General features: G+C 44.0%; 1 protein-coding gene across 3 annotated transcripts in view; it reads right to left on the bottom strand.

Annotated features, from left to right (window-relative positions):
• Positions 1–918: 918 nt before the first annotated feature.
• The window catches only part of cdk7 (cyclin-dependent kinase 7), a 76,512-nt gene continuing 55,155 nt past the window's right edge, over positions 919–22,275 (bottom strand). The window contains exons 10-12 of one of the 3 annotated variants that reach the window (XM_068029449.1): positions 21,730–21,879; positions 20,880–21,024; positions 919–1,698 (exon numbers count right to left, since the gene is read on the bottom strand). In XM_068029449.1, coding sequence (XP_067885550.1) covers positions 1,676–1,698; positions 20,880–21,024; positions 21,730–21,879 — 318 coding nt within the window. In that variant the 3' untranslated portion in view covers positions 919–1,675. Of the gene's footprint in view, positions 1,699–14,025; positions 14,242–20,879; positions 21,025–21,729; positions 21,880–22,275 lie in introns of those variants that run through there. The other 2 variants (XM_068029447.1, XM_068029450.1) reach the window with 2 other exon arrangements.

Here is a 22,275-nt window from a genome sequence, read left to right as displayed (position 1 = left end):
TTTATTTTTCTTCTGCTCTTTTCTGTCTCTATTTCCATGTGTGCATTGCATATGCATGCTAGTGTGGGTGCATCGTGTATCCGTAGGCATTAACCGATTTAGAGTTTAATAAATTTCAATCTTTCTTCTTTAAACCTAAGAAAGCCTGTTTGTGCTGGTTTCTTTGCCTTTTAATTGGAAAGCGGTGAACAAGGATTCACCAAGGGGGAGCTAAAAACATGGTGTATTTAAAATTAAATCCTGTTACAGTAAGACCAAGTGAAGACTGAAAGAGAACACTAGACTTCTTTCTCACCTGGTTGTATCAACGTCCAAGAACAGGGTTTCTGAACACCTAAGTTAATGTAGTGCAGCAGCAGAAGCCACCTGGAAATGAGGAGATGCTGGCATAGTGGTAATGTCACTAAACAGGTATTCCAGAGACACAGGCTAATGGCCTGGGGACACAGGTTCAAATCCCACCACAGCAACATGGTATTTAAATTCAATTAATTGATTTTAAAAAATCAAATTGAAAGCTAGTTTCAGTAATGGTGCCATGAAACTATCGATTGTTGTAAAAACCCATCTGGTTCACTAATGTCCTTTCAGGAAGGAAATCTATTGTCCTTAGCTGGTCTGGCCTACGCCTGACTCCAGACCCACAGCAATGTGGTTGATTCTTAACTGCCCTCTGAAATGGCCTAGCAAGCTACTCAGCTGTGAAGGACAATTAGGGATAGGCAATAAATGCTGGCCTTCCCAGGACATCCACATCCCATCAAAGAATAAAGAAAAAATTGCCTCCTGCCCCTCACCCCCAACTCTTTTTGTGCCCCTAATAATCAACAGGGCCAGTCATATGACAACTATCAATTTTTATGTTTTTTTAAAAAAAGAGGCAAGTTTCCAACATAACATTTATTCCAACACTACACCAATGGAATTATGATTATATAGCAATACTACTGTTGAAGTAAGAATACATTCGTATTAACTACCATCTGTTAGAGTTAAATGATTATTATTTGTTTGCATTTTCCATCTGCAATCTATTTGTGGCTTTTCCTTTGGAACATTCCTCATTTTTAACTTTTTCCTTGAATTAGTTCATATTTTAGTTCCGGAGTTTTGAACTCTGTCAAGAAAATCCACCTGCTGCAGCCCTAAGAATGCTTCTTGGTACTGAGGGGTTTCAGCACATCTTTTAAATCCTACAATACCGAAGTGCTGTAAGTATAACCGGATGCAACAGAAAATGACAAATCGTTATCCAGATTTAGAGATGCTGTCTTGCTCTTCAAGGCCAAGGCCATTTCCCATCACGAAGTAACAGATTAAAACAAAAAGGCATTGGAAAAATCCAACAAAAAAACACAAAATAAGATTTTAAAAGCCATCAGAAATAAGACAAGAATTTTATACAGAATTTTAAGAAAAATGGCTTCTGTATTGATACAGCTTTTAAATATTCTATAGTATTGCAAAAAATAATCATATCACATTGCACTGTATCTATAGTTTGGCTGAGAGTTGCTTAATTTCTTATAGCAGGTTGTGTGTCCTTTTTATATGAAATAACAGTATTTTTTAAACACTTGCACTGCTAGTTTGAAATTTGATGTCATGGAGACAGAGATGCTGTTAATACTGGCCTGAAGTCAAGTGAAAAGGTCATCAAATCCTGTACTCAGCATCAGACCTGCTTCCATTTGTCAGCTACAGGGAGGAGAGAAGGAAATGGGTGAGAGGCAGTCAACCATTGAGAGGATGATGGAAAATAGAGGTTTTCTGACAAAAGCACAAGATAGCTGGTAATAAAGAGAAGGTAGAACAAACAGATATTACTACCATAGTAAACAGCTAGGAAAAAAAGAAGAAAGAGGCTTACTAATAATCTAAGAAGTACAAGCTTAAGTCCCACCTTGGCAGTTTAATTTGAATTCAGTTTTTAAAATCTGGAAATAAAATGCTGGTTCCAGTCAAAGTGCCTATGAAGTTGTTGGATTGTCATTAAAACATAACCAGTTAACTGATGTCCTTTAGTGAAGGAAACCTGCCATTCTTATCTGTCACATGTCACTCCAGGCCCAGACTAAAGTGGTTGACCCCTAACTGCCCTCTGGTGGCCTGGCAAGATCAAACCGCTGGAAAGGTAAATGAGAATCAAAGTAGACAAACCACTCGGCTGCAACCTAGACATTGAAACATCCCAGTTGATCCTCCAAAGTCCTCTTCACTAACATCTGGGGAGACTGGTGGCAAAATTGGGAAAGCTGTCACACAGCCCAGTCAATCCTCCAAAGTCCTCTTCACTAACATCTGGGGAGACTGGTGGCAAAATTGGGAAAGCTGTCACACAGCCCAGTCAATCACCAGACTGACATACTTACAGAATCATACCAATCAGCCAACATCCCAGACTCCTCCATCATACCAATCAGCCAACATCCCAGTCTCCTCCATCATACCAATCAGCCAACATCCCAGACTCCTCCATCATACCAATCAGCCAACATCCCAGTCTCCTCCATCATACCAATCAGCCAACATCCCAGTCTCCTCCATCATACCAATCAGCCAACATCCCAGACTCCTCCATCATACCAATCAGCCAACATCCCAGTCTCCTCCATCATACCAATCAGCCAACATCCCAGACTCCTCCATCATACCAATCAGCCAACATCCCAGTCTCCTCCATCATACCAATCAGCCAACATCCCAGACTCCTCCATCATACCAATCAGCCAACATCCCAGTCTCCTCCATCATACCAATCAGCCAACATCCCAGACTCCTCCATCATACCAATCAGCCAACATCCCAGTCTCCTCCATCATACCAATCAGCCAACATCCCAGTCTCCTCCATCATACCAATCAGCCAACATCCCAGACTCCTCCATCATACCAATCAGCCAACATCCCAGTCTCCTCCATCATACCAATCAGCCAACATCCCAGACTCCTCCATCATACCAATCAGCCAACATCCCAGACTCCTCCATCATACCAATCAGCCAACATCCCAGTCTCCTCCATCATACCAATCAGCCAACATCCCAGACTCCTCCATCATACCAATCAGTCAACATCCCAGTCTCCTCCATCATACCAATCAGCCAACATCCCAGACTCCTCCATCATACCAATCAGCCAACATCCCAGTCTCCTCCATCATACCAATCAGCCAACATCCCAGACTCCTCCATCATACCAATCAGCCAACATCCCAGTCTCCTCCATCATACCAATCAGCCAACATCCCAGTCTCCTCCATCATACCAATCAGCCAACATCCCAGACTCCTCCATCATACCAATCAGCCAACATCCCAGTCTCCTCCATCATACCAATCAGCCAACATCCCAGACTCCTCCATCATACCAATCAGCCAACATCCCAGTCTCCTCCATTATACCAATCAGCCAACATCCCAGACTCCTCCATCATACCAATCAGCCAACATCCCAGTCTCCTCCATCATACCAATCAGCCAACATCCCAGTCTCCTCCATCATACCAATCAGCCAACATCCCAGTCTCCTCCATCATACCAATCAGCCAACATCCCAGTCTCCTCCATCTTACCAATCAGCCAACATCCCAGACTCCTCCATCATACCAATCAGCCAACATCCCAGTCTCCTCCATCATACCAATCAGCCAACATCCCAGACTCCTCCATCTTACCAATCAGCCAACATCCCAGACTCCTCCATCATACCAATCAGCCAACATCCCAGTCTCCTCCATCATACCAATCAGCCAACATCCCAGACTCCTCCATCTTACCAATCAGCCAACATCCCAGTCTCCTCCATCATACCAATCAGCCAACATCCCAGACTCCTCCATCTTACCAATCAGCCAACATCCCAGTCTCCTCCATTATACCAATCAGCCAACATCCCAGACTCCTCCATCATACCAATCAGCCAACATCCCAGACTCCTCCATCTTACCAATCAGCCAACATCCCAGTCTCCTCCATCATACCAATCAGCCAACATCCCAGACTCCTCCATTATACCAATCAGCCAACATCCCAGACTCCTCCATCATACCAATCAGCCAACATCCCAGACTCCTCCATTATACCAATCAGCCAACATCCCAGACTCCTCCATCATACCAATCAGCCAACATCCCAGACTCCTCCATCATACCAATCAGCCAACATCCCAGTCTCCTCCATTATACCAATCAGCCAACATCCCAGTCTCCTCCATCATACCAATCAGCCAACATCCCAGACTCCTCCATTATACCAATCAGCCAACATCCCAGACTCCTCCATCATACCAATCAGTCAACATCCCAGTCTCCTCCATCTTTCCAATCAGCCAACATCCCAGTCTCCTCCATTATACCAATCAGCCAACATCCCAGTCTCCTCCATCATACCAATCAGCCAACATCCCAGTCTCCTCCATTATACCAATCAGCCAACATCCCAGTCTCCTCCATCATACCAATCAGCCAACATCCCAGACTCTTCCATTATACCAATCAGCCAACATCCCAGACTCCTCCATCATACCAATCAGTCAACATCCCAGTCTCCTCCATCTTTCCAATCAGCCAACATCCCAGTCTCCTCCATTATACCAATCAGCCAACATCCCAGTCTCCTCCATCATACCAATCAGTCAACATCCCAGTCTCCTCCATCTTTCCAATCAGCCAACATCCCAGTCTCCTCCATTATACCAATCAGCCAACATCCCAGACTCCTCCATTATACCAATCAGCCAACATCCCAGTCTCCTCCATTATACCAATCAGTCAACATCCCAGTCTCCTCCATCTTTCCAATCAGCCAACATCCCAGTCTCCTCCATTATACCAATCAGCCAACATCCCAGTCTCCTCCATCATACCAATCAGCCAACATCCCAGTCTCCTCCATTATACCAATCAGCCAACATCCCAGACTCCTCCATCATACCAATCAGCCAACATCCCAGACTCCTCCATCTTTCCAATCAGCCAACATCCCAGACTCCTCCATCACCAATCACTGGCTCACCTCCTGACCTCCCAAAGCCTCTCCATCACCCACAAAGTTCAAGTCAGGAATACTCTCCACTTGTCTGAATGGATGCAGTTTCAACAACAGCCAAGAAGCTCATCAGCAAGGACAAAGCAGGTGCACCTTATTCACTACATTAAACATCCACTCTCTCCACCATCAGCTTTTCATGGCTACAGCATGTACTATCCACAGGAAGAGGACAGAAGGAGGTTGCAGACTGACATAGGTTGAGTGAATGGGCAAAAACCTGGCAGATGGAGTGTAATGTGAGAAAATGTGAAGTTGTTCACTTTTGTAGGAAGAATAAAAAAAGCAGAGTATTACTTAAACGGAGAATGACTGCAGAATTCTGATGTACAGAGCGATCTAGGTGTTCTAGTGCATGAGTCACAAAAAGTTAGTATGCAGGTACAGCAAATAATAAAGGCGGCTAATAGAATGCTATCCTTTATTACGAGAGGAATTGAAAATAAAAGTAAGGATGTTATGCATCAGTTATACAGGCATTGGTGAGACCACATCTCAAATACTCTGTGCAATTTTGGTCTCCTTATTTAAAGGAAGGATGTGAATGCGTTTGAAGCAGTTCAGAGGAGGTTTACTGGATTGATACCTGGAATGAGTGGGTTGGCTTATGAGGAAAGGTTGGACAGACTGGGCTTGTTTTCACTGGAGTTTAGAAGAGTGAGGGGAGACTTGATTGAAGTTTATAAGATCCTGAACGGTCTTGACAAGGTGGATGTGGAGAGGATGTTTCCCCTTGTGGGTGAGTCCAGAACTAGGGTGCACTGTTTTAAAATTAGGGGTCGCCCTTTTAGGACTGAGATGAGGAGAAATTTTTTTCTCTTGGGGTTGTGCGACTTTGGAACTCTCTGCCTCAGAAGCTGGTGGAGGCGGAGTGATTGAATATTTTTAAGGTTGAGGTCGATAGATTCTGGTTAGGCAAGGGAATCAAGGGTTATCGGGGGTAGATAGGAGTGTGGAATTCGAAACACAAACAGATCAACCATGATCTTATTGAATGGCGGAGCAGGCTCGAGGGGACAAATGGCCTACGTATGCTCCTAATTCATATGTTCGTATGATGCATTCTACCAAGTCACCAAAGCTTCTTAGGCCGCACTTTCCAAATCTGTGACCTCTATCACCTAGAAGGTGAAGGGCAGCAAATGCATGCGAATACCATCCTGTCTAAGTTCCCATCATGCTACATGCATCCTGCCTTGGACATGTCATTATTCTTTCATTTGTCGTTATGTAGTTAATTCCAGGACTTTTATCTAACAGCGTAGTGCGAGCACCTTTGTCACATGGATTGCAGCAATTCAAGGAGGCCATCACAACTTTTTCAAAGGCAATTAGGGAGGTTAGACAAAGTACCACATAAAAGCCTGGTTAACAAAATTGAGGCTCATTGAATAGGAGGATCAATGTCAGCTTGGATAAAAAAATTGGCTTAAGGACAGTTAACGACGAGTTGTGGTAAATGGCTTTTTCCAGACTGGAGGATGATAGACAGAGGTGTTCTCCAAGGTTCAAATTTGCTGCTAATACCAAACTTGGAGGTGTGACAGTGAGGATGATACCAATTGACTACAACAGGACACAGATAGTCTAACAGAATGGGCGGACAAGTGGCAGATGGAATTTAATGCAGAGAAATGTGAGGTGATGCATTTTGGCAGAAGGGATAGGGAGAGATAATCTTAGGCAGTCCCTCAGGAATGAGGATGACTTTCTTCCACTCCAGGGTTTTGGGTCCTTAGGTTACTGAATAGTCCAATTCTTGATCCGCACACGCTACCACTGGTGGGGCAGGTGGTGTTTGATGAGGCGAGTGAATGGGATGCTCCAATTTCTGAACGTTCCTTCCGCTGTTTGCACTTGGTCGCTGCCTGGGCATGTCGATGTTGTTCGAACTGGCTAAAAGGAAAAAAAAAAACTCTTGACAAAATAGGGTGTGTTATGATCAGGCCATGTTCAAGGCATTTCACCAGAAGAAGGACTCTGTTGATGTTAGACCTTCCAACACCTTCCTTGCCAATCACACCCTTCCAAAGGTTTGTGTCCCTCCCAATCTGGCATTGAGGTCTCCAAGGAGGATCAGCTTGTTTTCCTTGGGGACATGGGAATGGCAAGTCATCAAGGCTGGAGTAGAATTCCTCTTTGGTCTCATCTGTTGCTTCTAGGGTTGGGGCGTGCACGCTGATGACTGGGGCATGCTGTTTCTGGGTTAGGGTGAGCCAGAGGGTCATGAGACGATCGTTTAATCCATAAGGGGGCTCGCTGAGGCGGTCGGCTAGTTCATTTTTTATGGTGAAGCCAATCCCCTGGAGTCGGCGCTCTTCTTCTGGTTTACCATTCCAGAAGGAGGTGTATCCACCACCTGGTTCACCATTCCAGAAGGAGGTGTATCCACCACCTGGTTCCTTGAACTGGCCTTCTCCTGCCTGCCGTGTCTCACTCAGGGCAGTGATATCAACGTTGTAGCGGCAGAGTTCTCAGGCTATGATAGTGGTGCGACTCTCAAATCTGTCGCTGCTGGGGTTGTCCATAACAGTCCTGATATTCCATGTCCCGAAGTTCATTTTGAGTGTGTGGAAGATGCCTGTGCATGGGTTCGTTAAACGTGGGGTGGCAATTGCACACCGATTACCACATGGTCCAAGCGAAGCAAGATCTTTGCCCAATGCAGGGATGGCAGAGACAATTGGAGACCAGGCTCTGCTACACGAACAGGGACTAATACATGGCCAGCATGTCCAACTGGCGAGCCTGGATGTAGGCGTGTGGATCTGCTCAGGGTGTTCTTGAAGGGGTAGCTGAAAGCCTGCTTCAAGGAGAGGCAATATAGACTAAATAGCACAGTTCTAAAGAGTGTGGAGGGATAGAGGGATCTGGGGGTTAATGTGCATAGATCTTTGAAGGTGGCAGGATAATTTGAGAGTGTAGTTAGCAAGGGATATAGAATCTTAGGCTTCATAAATAGCGGTATTGAGTACAAAAGCAGGGAAGTTATGTTGAACCTTTATAAAGCTCTGGTTAGGCCACAACTAGAGTATTGTGTCCAGTTCTGGTCACCACACTTTAGGAAGGATGCAAGTAAGAGTCCTTGAGAGGGTGCAGAGGAGATTTACCAGAATGGTTCCAGGCATGAGGGATTTTAGCTACAAGGTTAGGTTGGAGAAGCTGGGGTTGTTCTCCTGGGAACAAAGGAAATTGAGGGGAGATTTGATAGTGGTTTAGGGGTTAAGCAGAATTAAGCAATGTATGCAGAATTAAGAAATGTGAATTAGAAAGGCAGCTCAGCAAAATAAGTCAGGATGGGAAAAAGACAGACAAGCTGTTACAGCAAAGACAGGATTAGGCAGTAAAGGTTGATAGCTGGGATCTGTACAGGCTTCACAATGAACAAATTAAGCTATGGAATGTTATGACTAATGTGAAACAAAAGATAATAGACCCAGGCTAGAGACATCTGGAGTGGGCATCGATAAAGACTAATAATGGTGCATTCATTAGAGTGTATGATCAATCCTCCATTGCTTGACCATACTGCAGGAGAAAACGGTATATAAGTTTGTAACCTTGTGTGTGGCTTCAGAGCACCATCTCGGGACTGCCTGAGGTGGACTCTTCCTTGCATATGCTCGAATAAATGATCATTTACCTGTACCAGAGTCTCCTCATGTGGTGATTGAGTTGTCCCACAACAGTGGTGTAAAGATTATGACAGGTTTAGATAAGGTCAACAAAGTAAAGCAGTTCCTATTAGCTAATGATACAAGGATTAGGGGACACAGATTGAAGATTTTGGGCAAAAAGGTACCTGGACATGCACCTGAAGTGCTGTAACATGCAAGGCTATATACCAGGTGCTGAAAAGTGGGATTAGATTGGGCGGCTAGTTTTTTCAGCCAGCGCAGATATGATGGGCTGAATGGCCTCCTTCTGTGTTGAACTTTTCAATGGTTCTATGGCAAGGGATGCAAGGGGAATGTGAGGAAGAATATATTACACAGTGAGTGGTAATGACCTGGAACTTGCTGCTGACATGGTGGTGGAAGCAGAGACGATGAATGACTTCAAAAGGAAATTGGATCGGCACTTAAGGGAAATAAACTTGCAGGGCTACGGGGATAGAGAGGGGGAAACGGGACTGATTGGATTGCTCGAGAGAGCTGGATTGGATACGATAGGCTGAATGACCTTCTGTGCCATAATGACTGACAGTAGAAATGGACAATAAATGTTGGCCTTCGAGAGATACCCACATCCCAAAGAATAATAAAAAACAAACTTCCATTAATATACCACTTTTCAAGATCTCAGGATATCCCAAAGCCACTGAAGTACTTTTGAAGTGCAGTCACTGTTGTCTTCTTCTTTGGCCTCCTTGTCTTGAGAGACAATGGGTAAGTGCCTAGAGGTGGTCAGTGGTTTGTGGAGCAGCGCCTGGAGTGGCTATAAAGGCCAATTCTAGAGTGACAGACTCTTCCACAGGCGCTGCAGATAAAATTGGTTGTCGGGACTGTTAGCTCTCTCCTTACGCTTCTGTCTCTTTTCCTGCCAACTGCTCAAGTCTCTTCAAGTCGCCACTCTTTAGCCCCGCCTTTATGGCTGTCCGCCAGCTCTGGCAATCACTGGCAACTGACTCCCATGACTTGTGGTCAATGTCACAGGACTTCATGTTGTGTTTGCAGACATCTTTAAAGCGGAGACATGGACGGCGGGTGGGTCTGATACCAATGACGAGCTCACTGTATAATGCGTCCTTGGGGATCCTGCCATCTTCCATGCGGCTCACATTGCCAAGCCATCTCAAGCGCCGCTGGCTCAGTAGGGTGTATATGCTGGAGATGTTGGCGGACTCGAGGACTTCTGTGTTGGAGATACGGTCCTGCCACCTGATGCCAAGGATTCTCCGGACGCAGTGAAGATGGAATGAGTTGATACGTCGCTCTTGGCTGACATATGTTGCCCAGGTCTCGCTGCCATAGAGCAAGGTACTGAGGACACAGGCTTGACACACTCGGACTTTTGTGTTCCGTGCCAGTGCGCCATTTTCCCACACCCTTTTGGCCAGTCTGGACATAGCAGCGGATGCCTTTCCCATGCGCTTGTTGATTTCTGCATCGAGAGACAGGTGATAGTTGAGCTTTGAACCACTTCCAGAGCGTGGTCGCTGATATTGATGGATGGAGCATTTCTGACATCCTGTCCCATGATGTTCGTTTTCTTGAGGCTGATGGTTAGGCCAAATTCGTTGCAGGCAGCCGCAATCCTGTCGATGAGTCTCTGCAGACATTCTTCTGTGTGGGATGTTAATGCAGCATCATCAGCAAAGAAGAGTTCCCTGATGAGGACCTTCCGTACTTTGGTCTTCGCTCTAAGACAGGCAAGGTTGAACAACTTGCCATCTGATCTTGTGTGGAGGAAAATTCCTTCTTCTGAAGACTTGAACGCATGTGAGAGCAGCAGTGCAAACAGTGTAGATGAGAACACAGCCCTGTTTCACGCCACTCAGGATAGGAAAGCGGTCTGATGAGGCACCGCTATGCTGAATTGTGCCTTTCATATTGTCATGGAATGAGGTGATGATATTTAGTAGCTTTGGTGGACATCACTGTTGTAATGTCAGCCAATTAGCACTCAGCAAGGTCCCATAAACAGCAGTGAGAGAACTGATCGTTGGTTGAGGGATAAATGTTGCCCAGGAGACTGGATAACCTCATCTCCTCTTCGTCATAGCATCCATTGGATTTTTACGTCCACCTGAGAGGACTGATGTCTCAGATAATAGACAGTACTTACTACAGTGCAAGGTTCCCTCAGTATTGCACTGAAGTGCCAGCCTAGATTTGGTACTCATGTGAGGCTTTAATCCACGAACTTCTGACTCAGAGGTGAGTGCTAACACTGAGCCAGGGAATGATGAAGGCAGATAAGAAACAAGAACTGAATGGACAAAAAGAGGCCTCTATATAATTGTGAAAAGGGGAGGCCAGTAACCCAGAGACCCAGGGTATTCCTCTGGGGACATGGAGGAAGCACTGAGGGTGGCAAGGTGGCAGAATGTACTCTGGGTGGGGGACTTCAATGTCCATCACCAAGCTTGGTAGCACCACTACTGACCGAGCTGACAGAGTCCTCAAGGGCATAGCTGCTAGACTGGGTCTGCGGCAGGTGGTGGGGGAACCAAGAGTGAAAAACATACTTGATCTCGACCTCACCAATCAGTCTGCCGCAGATGTATCTGTCCATAACAGTATTAGCAGGAGTGACCACCACACAGTCCTTGTGGAGACGAAGTCCTGTCTTCACACTGAGGATACCCTCCATCGTGTTGCGTGGCACTACCACCATGCTAAATGGAATAGATTTCAAACAGATCTAGCAATGCAAAACTGGGCATTCATGAGGCGCTGTGGACCATCAGCAGCCGCAGAACTGTACTCAACCACAATCTGTAACCTCATGGCCCGGCATATCCCCCACGCTACCATTGCCAACATGCCGGGAGATCAACACTGGTTCAATGAAGAGTGCAGGAGGACATGCCAGGAGCAGCACCAGGCATACCTCAAAATGAGGTGTCAACCTGGTGAAGCTACAACCCAGGACTACTTGCATACCAAACTGCATAAGCAGCATGCGATAGATAGAGCTAAGTGATCTCTCAACCAACAAATCAGATCTATGCTCTGCAGTCCTGCCACATCCAGTCGTGAATGGTGGTGGGCAATTAAACAACTAACAGCAGGAATGGATCCACAAATATCCCCATCCTCAATGATGGGGGAGCCCAGCACATCAGTGCAAAAGATAAGGCTGAAGCATGTGCAACAATCTTCAGCCAGAAGTGCCAAGTGGATGATACATCTCGGCCTCCTCCTGAAGTCCCCAGCATCACAGATGCCAGTCTTCAGGCAATTCGATTCACTCCACGTGATATCAAGAAACGACTGAAGGCACTGGGTACTGCAAAGGCTATGGGCCCTGACAACATTCCGGCAATAGTACTGAAGACCTGTGCTCCAGAACTTGTCGCGCTCCAAGCCAAGCTGTTCCAGTCCAGCTACAACACTGGCATCTACCCAGCAATGTGGAAAATTGCCCAGGTATGTCCTGTGCACAACAATCTGGACAAATCCAACCTGGCCAATTACTGCCCCATCAGTCTACTCTCAATCATCAGTAAAGTCATGGAAGGTGTCACTGACAGTGCTATCAAGCGGCACTTGCTTAGCAATAACCTGATCAATGACGCTCAGTTTGGGTTCAGTCAGGGCCACTCAGCTCCTGACCTCATTACAGCCTTGGTTCAAATACAGACAAAGGAGCTGAACTCAAGAGATGAGGGGAGAGTGACTGTCCTGGACATCAAGGCAGCATTTGACCGAGTATGGCATCAAAGAGCCCTAGCAAAACTGGAGTCAATGTGAATCAGGGGGAAAACTCTTCGCTGGTTGGAATCATACCTAGCGCAAAGGAAGATGGTTGTGGTTGTTGGAGGTCAATCATCTCAGCTCCAGGACATCACTGCAGGAGTCCCTCAAGGTAGTGTCCTAGGCCCAACCATCTTCAGCTGCTTCATCAATGACCTTCCTTCAATCATAAGGTCAGAAGTGGGGATGTTCGCTGATGACTGCACAATGTTCAGCACCATTTGTGACTCCTCAGATACTCAAGCAGTCCGTGTAGAAATGCAGTAAGATCTGGACAATATTCAGGCTTGGGCTGATAAGTAGCAAGTAACATTCACGCCACAAAAGTTCCAGGCAATGACCATCTCCAATGAGAGAGAATCTAACCATCTCCTTATGACATTCAGCGGCACTACGATCGCTGAATCCCCCACTATCAACATCCTGTGGGTTACCATTGACCAAAAACTGAACTGGAGTAGCCAAATACCCTGGCTACAAGTGCAGGTCAGAGGCTAGGAATCCTGTGACGTGTAACTCACCTCCTCAAAGCCTGTCCACCATCTACAAGGCACAAGTCAGGAGTGTGATGGAATATTCTCCACTTGCCTGGATGGGTGCAGCTCCAACAACACTCAAGAAGCTCAACACCATCCAGGACAAAGCAACCCACTTGATTGGCACCCTGTCTACAAACATTCACTCCCTCCACCACTGACGCATAATGGCAGCAGCGTGCACCATCTACAAGATGCACTGCAACAATGCACCAAGGCTCCTTAGACAGCACCTTCCAAACCCGCGACTTCGACCACTTGGAAGGACAAGGGCAGCCGAAGCATGGGACCACCACCTGCCAGTTCCCCTCCAAGCCACACACCATCCTGACTTGGACCTATATTACCTTTCCTTCACTGTCGCTGGGTTGAAATCCTGCAACTCCCTTCTTCATAGCACTGTGGGTGTACCTACCCCATATGGACTACAGCGGTTCAAGGTAGCAGCTCATCACCACCTTTGCATGGGCAATTAGTGATGGGCAATAAATGCTGGCCTGGCCAGCAACGCCCACATCCCATGAAACAAATAAAAAAACTGCAAAGTACATTATTAAAAATGTTGAAAGGGAATCAAAAGTAAGTTGTGATGAAAAGCACCACAAAGATGGGAGATAAGAAATTGAGGCAACAATTAGGAAACTTCACTAAAGCAATGATTAATTTGCACTTTAATGAAATCCAAATCGAAAAATATTATGACCTGCATGTGTATCACAGACCTTTTGTATCTTTCTAAGGTAAATAAGCAAGTTAGCTATCACAACTCAATGCTGTTCTGGTGACATTTCTGGGCTATTTCGTGCTTAATTTTTTTATCCTCTCTTGGAGGTGATGACCTTTACTGAGATATGGTTTTACAGGCCCCAAACATCCTGCAGCATTTCATCATGGTGGCCATTATTCATATCAGTCATGTGCCATGTAAGTTATATAAAAATAGAGTTCTCTATTCAAAACCTGTATATAAAAAAAAGTATGTGATTGCAACATATGCGAAGCATAAGCAAATGTCCATTTTTTAAATGTTTATTGAAAAATTACTGAGGCATCATTATTCAAGTACACAATCAGGGCTCTTTTGAATGCAACTCCACTTTTTACACAGCAGCTAAGTCTTTGTGCTACAATAAGTAACAGGAATATTAACTTTTATCATATATGTTGGTTCCATTTCTGTCCAGTATCAGCAGCAGTCGACAACAAGGGTCAGAAAATTAATCTCTTAGCCAGGCCACCTAAAAATAAGTGCAACAACGTTTACGTCTGGCTATTAATGAAAATAAATTTATATTAAATAATAATCCAGGTGGACTCAGACTGTGTTAAACAAATGGAACATCTTGCACAACTTCATTAGAATCATCAGTGCTGCCCATTGAATTGAGCTCACTGTGTATCACAGGGTACGCAATGCAGGTTTTCAAATGACACTTGCCATCCCACAAAGGAGAGTTGGCTGTGATTTTTTAAAGCATAATATAAAAATTAGACATTCTGGAGTTCTGCTGCATCCCGTAGCAGCTAGAACATAGTTAAAAGCAAAGGATAGAGCCATAGGCTTTTTCTTGGGGGTGACCATACTAAAATTTACCTCACTATGTTTGAATTTTTAAGTGTAGGAGGGGTAATACTTCAATGTGTTTACCATCTACTATAACTGAAGAACTTTAATTGTTATGGGACATTCCAACTTCCTTTGTTTTCAGGTGTACAGTAGCACTGTATATGCCCCCCCTAGAGTAGAGAGCAAAAATGTGCATGTGCCTGGAGTGGGGAGAATCAAACCAACCGCAGCTAGTTTTCATTTACACTCAGACTTACTATTGCCCTCTGTCTCCTGGTCATAATGGGCCATGACTTGGGATCTCCTGGAGGTGTGGTGACAACACCAGCTGGAGTAAGTGTAAGTAGAGAACATCCGCATTCGGGTAGCACCATTTGTGTGTTGGGACAGAAGCAGGCAGTCACAAAAACAGTCACAATTTAAATTCAGGAGCGCCATTACGAGTATGAAATGCCTGAGCAGCTGCCAGGATATAACAGAATGAAAAAATATCAAAATGAGCCAAGGCAAAGTAAAACGGAACAGTTGAGTTAAAACAGAGAATATAAATAGAGGGAAAGCAACACAGAGACAGCTGGAGAGCAGAAAACAAGTAAAGAAATGCTTTCTGTTAAACAGAGGGGAATAAAGAAGGAACTGAGGATACAGCAGACACTCACCCAAACAAAGCTTATGATGAAAACTGAGGAGAAGCTTAAGAAATTGAAGAAGGAAACTAGAAGTGAACACAACAGATTGTCCATGCCACTAGTAGCACAAGCCAGATGTAATAGAGCTGCCACATGAAACTGATGTGCCTAAAACCTTATAAAATTGGTAATTAATTACTTAAGTGGAAAAATATAGAGCCAAGAATATCGAGATTAAGTTGAAGAAGATGAGCGTAAGAATGAAGCAAGCTATTTAGCATGGACAGTGATGTTACAGCTGAAGAACACAAACATCAAGTTAAGGTTCAAGAGCAGACAAAGTCTGACAGCAAATCATGTGTTCTTTCTCAACTAGTATACTGCCTTTGCTGCTCGTGGCACATCAGGGAGACCAAACGCAGACTAGGCAACCACTTTGTGAAATAACTTCATTCATTCCACAAATGTGACCACATGGCAAGAGCATGCCATTGTAGTTCTCTGCCCTCGTTTGTCTATGGCCTTCTGCATTGTTCCAATGAAACTCAATGCAAGCTCAAGGAACAGCACCTTGTCTTTCTACTGGGCACTTTGCAGCCTTCTGGCTTTAATTTTGTCTTTAACAACTTCAGACTTTAACAATAGCTACCAGTTTCATTTTAGCAGGAGGTGCTGCCAATGTAGAAAGTGTGTGCCAGTGTTTCTGGGGATAGGAGGAGGAAGCTAGTTAGTGCTTGGGGTAGGGACCTCCTGTTGGAACACTGCTATCAGAGTGGTGTGCATGCTCTGCATGGACCTTCTGGACCATTGAAGCTTGTCCACATTGCCAATTTTTTAAGCTTCCCTTTAACCTATCTATTCCTTCACCCTTTGAACTAGTCACACACTCTTCGTCCTGTATGTCTTTTGTTTCTTTGATTTTTCACATTATGACTCCTAATGGCTCATGTTTGTATTGCTTCTGATATTTAATAATCTCCTGTTTTCCATAAAAGTACTTTACAGGTAATTCTATTTATTTTTCTGTATGGGTTGTTTCCCTTCCACTTTCCCTGGTCCTGTTCCTTTTTAAATGCTGTTCATCTGCAACATCTTCCAGTTCTGACGAAGGGTTTGCACACTCGAAACGTTTGTTCTCTTCCAAGATGTTGCATAGTTTGCAGATAATTTTCAGCATTTTCTGTTTAATAGATTATTCAGGTGTGGGGAACTGGTTACATTACTATACTACACTCATCCCTAGAAAAACTTTATAAAATACTCCATAAATTGTCACACAACTAGTATAAATTTCTCAACTTGGCAATTGCTGTTTCAAAATCAGTAGTTTAGGGAGTAGATGACACAGTGGAGAAGGCTGAGATTTGTTTCACCTAAAGAATCAGGGTTTAATTCCAGCTCAGACAGATAAGATCAAAGTCTCTTCTTTGCCTGTTGAAAGGATGTGAAGTGAAATTAATTTGAATAGCTTCAATTACATACTAAGGGTGCATAAAGTGATCTCAGATTAGACCAAAATGACCATTTGCATCAACGAGGCTACAAGGATAGATGGTGTGGGAGATAGAAATGTCACAATGGTGTTCTTGAGGGTACTCTTCACAGATTAGCTTTAAGACACCATGTCTGGCCAGAGTAAAGGAAGCAATTACTCTGCATCTCGAGCTGTTGTACCCAACTTCTGGATTCTCGATGTTGACAATTACACCAAAGATCCAATCCCCAGCCCTAGTACTACAAAATATATAAATACAAAAATGTCAATTTGTACAGGAATGGAAGAGATTAACCCAGCGATCAGCTATATTCTGGTGCTGATAATTATTTACAGTAATGTTGTGGATCAGCTGCCTGAATTTTAAACTAGCTCCATGAACGATTAGTCAAACACATGCTTTGAGACTGTACCAGCTAGAATTTTAACTTTAATTAGAATTTCCAAGACGTGGACATAATTTTCTAGAGAGCTAAAAACTGGTTCATCTAAAGGTGTGGGAGATACCAAAGTACTGCCATATCTATATTTATAATAAGCCAAATAAAATAAAATGACTAATAAAATGTTATATTTAGTACTGTAAGTGGCCTAAAGAAAACACTTGAAGGGAAGTTGAACGTAAAATTCTTCCTATTCAAAATTGTGATGCACTTAACTCATTCATTCCTTTTTGCTCCTGACTTACAGGCCAGCAAGCACATAGTCACTTTTGCTAGACTGGATGAATAGACGGAACACTCAAGCTATCACCTGTCAGAAAAACATGGCTTCTATCTCACCTTGTTCACTGGTCATTGAAGCATGACTGCCTCTTGAAGTGCCTGTGAAAACTAACTCTCGATAGGTCTCACATCTAGTTGTTGGTGGTAAGTTTTCTTTTATTGGGAGAAGCCCAGTAAATTGAACATGATACAAAATTAAAAGAAAACATAGAAAATAGCAGTAGGCCATTCGACCCTTCAGGAATAAAGATCTTAGAATTTTACAGCAAAAGATCTGACCATTCATTTTAGCCCATTGCACCTATGCCACTTCTCTGAACATGCTATATACTTAGTAAAAGCAAAATACTGCGGATGCTGGAAATCTGAAATTAAAACAAGAAATGCTGGAACCACTCAGCAGGTCTGGCAGCATCTGTGGAAAGAGAAGCAGAGTTAACGTTTCGGGTTAGTGACCCGAAACGTTAACTCTGCTTCTCTTTCCACAGATGCTGCTAGACCTGCTGAGTGGTTCCAGCATTTCTTGTTTCTATATACTTAGTACAAAGAACAGTACAGCACAGGAACAGGCCATTCGGCCCTCCAAGCCTGCGCCGATTTTGATGCCTGCCTAAACTAAAACCTTCTGCACTTCCGGGGTCCGTATCCCTCTATTCCCATCCTATTCATGTATTTGACAAGATGCATCTTAAATGTCTCTATGGTACCTGCTTCCACCACCTCCCCCGGCAACAAGTTCCAGGCACTCACCACCCTCTGTGTAAAGAACCTACCTCGCACATCCCCTCTAAACTTTGCCCCTCTCACCTTAAACCTATGTCCCCTAGTAACTGACTCTTCCACCCTGGGAAAAAGCTTCTGACTATCCACTCTGTCCATGCCGTTTATAACTTTGTAAATCTCTATCATGTCGCCCCTCCACCGCCGTCGTTCCAGTGAAAACAATCCGAGTTTATCCAACCTGTCCTCATAGCTAATGCCCTCCAGACCAGGCAACATCCTGGTAAACCTCTTCTGTACCCACTCCAAAGCCTCCACGTCCTTCTAAGTGTGGCCTAACTAAAGTTCTGTACAGCTGCAGCATGACTTGCCAATTTTTATACTCTATGCCCCGACCGATGAAGGCAAGCATGCCGTATGCCTTCTTGACTACCTTATCCACCTGCGTTGCCACTTTCAGTGACCTGTGGACCTGTACACCCAGATCTCTCTGCCTGTCAATACTCCTAAGGGTTCTGCCATTTACTGTATACTTCCCACCTGCATTAGACCTTCCAAAATGAATTACCTCACATTTGTCCGGATTAAACTCCATCTGCCATTTCTCCGCCCAAGTCTCCAGCCGATCTATATCCTGCTGTATCCTCTGACAATCCTCATCACTGTCCGCAACTCCACCAACCTTTGTGTCGTCCGCAAACTTACTAATCAGACCAGCTACATTTTCCTCCAAATCATTTATATATACTACAAACAGCAAAGGTCCCAGCACTGATCCCTGCGGAACACCACTAGTCACATCCCTCCATTCAGAAAAGCACCCTTCCACTGCTACCCTCTGTCTTCTATGACCGAGCCAGTTCTGTATCCATCTTGCCAGCTCCCCTCTGATCCCATGTGACTTCACCTTTTGTATCAGTCTGCCATGAGGGACCTCGTCAAAGGCTTTACTGAAGTCCATGTAGACAACATTCACTGCCCTTCCTTCAATCATCTTCGTCACTTCCTCAAAAAACTCAATCAAATTAGTGAGACACGACCTCCCCTTCACAAAACCATGCTGCCTCTCGCTAATAAGTTTGTTTGTTTCCAAATGAGAGTAAATCCTGTCCCGAAGAATCCTCTCTAATAATTTCCCTACCACTAAGGTAAGGCTCACCGGCCTATAATTTCCTGGATTATCCTTGCTTATACGTTGGCTTATCCTTTCCTTACATCCACTGCAATTTTTCTTTTTCAAGTAATTATACACTTTTAAAAGATCTTAAGGATTCTACTTCCACCACTATTGCTGTTGTTGGCTTCATGCCTCCCTATTTCTGTAATCACCTCAGAGATATCTGGCCTTTTCAACATCCTGATTTTAACCAGTCCACCATTGATGGCCATACCTTTAGCTACCAGGACCCTAAAAGCTCTGGAATTCCCTCACTAAACCTCTCCTCCTCCCTACCCCTCTTTTCTCCTTTAAACTGCTCCTTAAAATCTCTCTCTTCTATACCTCATGTGGCTCTGTGTCTAATTTAGCTTTATAACACTCCTGTGAAATGCTTGGATACATTTTATTAAAGGCACAATGGACATACATGTCATTGGTAGGGCATTCTCACAGCAACTCTGATTTTAAAAAAAAGTTCTCCTAATCTCTCCTTTCATTTTTGATGGTAATCTTAACTTTTATCCTCTAGTTACCAGCTCACTGATTGGTGGAAATAATTTTCCCCTATTTATCTTAACCTTTTCTGCTGTATTGAAATCTACCCTCCTAATTAAAACCTTAATCCCTGGAATAAAAACAGAAAATGCTGGAAATAGACAGAACTGAGTTCTGATGAAAGGTCTCAGACCTGAAACTCTGTTTTTCTCATCACAGATGCTGCCAGACCTGCTGTCTACTTCCAGCACTTTGTTTATATTTCAGATTTCCAGCACCCGCAGTATTTTGCTTTCCTTTAATCCCTGGTATCACCTTAGTGAGTCTGCGTGAGATACCCTTTCTGCCTCTGTTCTAGAAACAAGTTGGTTAGAAATAGTACAAGTCTAGGGTGTCCAGTTGATTGATGGGTTGTTAGAGCTCCCAGTCTGTGGGACAGCACAAGTCTGAATCCCAATAAATAATTTCTCTCCCAGAGTCAAAGAAGTGGTCGACAACAGCCAATTTCAGGCTTCTGGTAAATTGATTTCTTGGTAACGGAGGTAAATCATAAAAGGGATGCAGTTTAGCATCCCTTTGTTAGTTGCCGGCAAATCATTAGCAGAGGAAATGGTGGAAAAGGGCGGCACAGTGGCGCAGTGGTTAGCACCGCAGCCTCACAGCTCCAGCGACCCGGGTTCAATTCTGGGTACTGCCTGTGTGGAGTTTGCAAGTTCTCCCTGTTTCTGCGTGGGTTTCCTCCGGGTGCTCCGGTTTCCTCCCACAGCCAAAAGACTTGCAGGTTGATAGGTAAATTGCCCATTATAAATTGCCCCTAGGTTAGGTAGGTGGTAGGGGAATATAGGGACAGGTGAGGATGTGGTAGGAATATGGGATTAGTGTAGGATTAGTATAAATGGGTGGTTAATGGTCGGCACAGACTCGGTGGGCCGAAGGGCCTGTTTCAGTGCTGTATCTCTAAATCTAAATCTAAATGATAAGTCACACCATTTAGTTAAGAGTGTAAGGTTATGCACCTTAGGAAGCAATTTTAGGGGAAAAAAACAAAAGTGGAAAAATCCAATGAGAGAGAAGACTGCCCATTACCTTGCTCCATGTTTTCAGTTCTTTTACGCTTGAAACCTGTCTTAACCTCTTGCTCTTTTAAGACTTCCGTTGAGCAGTTGGGTCGGGGCAGTTGAGGGCCTGCTGTTGGGCCAGGGCGGTTACTAAAATACCTCTTCTTCAGTGCCTTGAGAAAACATAATTTTACAATATAGTCAAAGGAGCACCAGTCAATTAAAACTTAATAAAGTACAGAAGAGAGGCTAATCAAGTTCATCAAGCATCCCCTTTTAACAGGCTATGAATGATTTTGCACGATCAAGGGTTCTCCATGAATAAAAAAAATTAAACCACAGTCGCCATGAAGTCTTTTTCTTTTATTGCCAATTTCCTGTGTCAATTATATTTCTCCTCCTCGCAAAGGTGATGTCTCCTTGCTGGAGTACCGTTCTACTAACGTTGGTTATCCTTCCATATCTCACCTAATCCCGTCCTCATCTGATGCCAACACATTCACTTCAAGCAGGAGTTACTGGTTAGCATTCAGGATGACAACACTGGCCAGGATTCTCCTCTCTAGCCCAGGGACATTGCCAATTGCAAATCACTTACCAATGCCCCAGTTGAGACTAGCAATTCAGCACAGACAAGGGACTGAATCTACTGTCTTCCTGGACTCTAGGACTCAGCTATGTACTGGATAAACTTGTTGGCTAGTGGGGTGGCTCAGTGGAGGTGCTAGGAAGAGGAAGATGAAAATGCCTGACAAAGTATTCAATTGTCCATTCCCATACATTTAATACTGCTGAAAAATCTAGTTGACTGAATTGAGAATGAACTGTAGTTCTCAGCCCTTTGTGTAAATTAGAATAATTAATAAGCATCCATTTACTTGTGTTGCTGTTACTCTTGCGCAGGGATTAAACGTAAACAGGTCTTGTAGCAATTCCAGTAGGTCATCCCCAGCAGCACTGAATATATGCTCAAGTGGAGTTCCAGGAAAGCTTTTAAACGATACATAGTCTGGAAGGCTGGTCATTCCCTGCAATTGCAAAATATTCAGGCAAAATCTGAAGCATCTGTTTTGGATGTGGGTGTGAAAATAATGCAAAGAGCAGTACATAAGCTGGTCATAATGCAAAATTGGCCAATAACACATGATTACAATAAAATGACCAGACATCTTTGTGCTCTTCCAACATGATTGAGGGGTAGTATCTGTTCAAATATACAGTGTTCATTTTGATATTCATTCTGGCAAAACTAAGAAACTCTCACAACCAAATGTGCAACTAAATCAATGGTGCTTAAAGGTCTATTCTACTTGTGATGTTTATATTTAGCACAAAGGCCCAGAAACCAGTTCAGTTTTTTCTTCAAACATGTTGTAAACTCGTTAAACAAGAAACAGGGTAGATTTTCCTGTTCAGTATTCGGT

This window comes from Heterodontus francisci, chromosome 4 (assembly GCF_036365525.1).
Source record: "Heterodontus francisci isolate sHetFra1 chromosome 4, sHetFra1.hap1, whole genome shotgun sequence".
Taxonomy (NCBI): Eukaryota; Metazoa; Chordata; class Chondrichthyes; order Heterodontiformes; family Heterodontidae; genus Heterodontus; species Heterodontus francisci.
The sequence above is the reverse complement of the archived record's forward strand: the minus strand, read 5'-3'. Positions and strand labels throughout refer to the sequence as shown.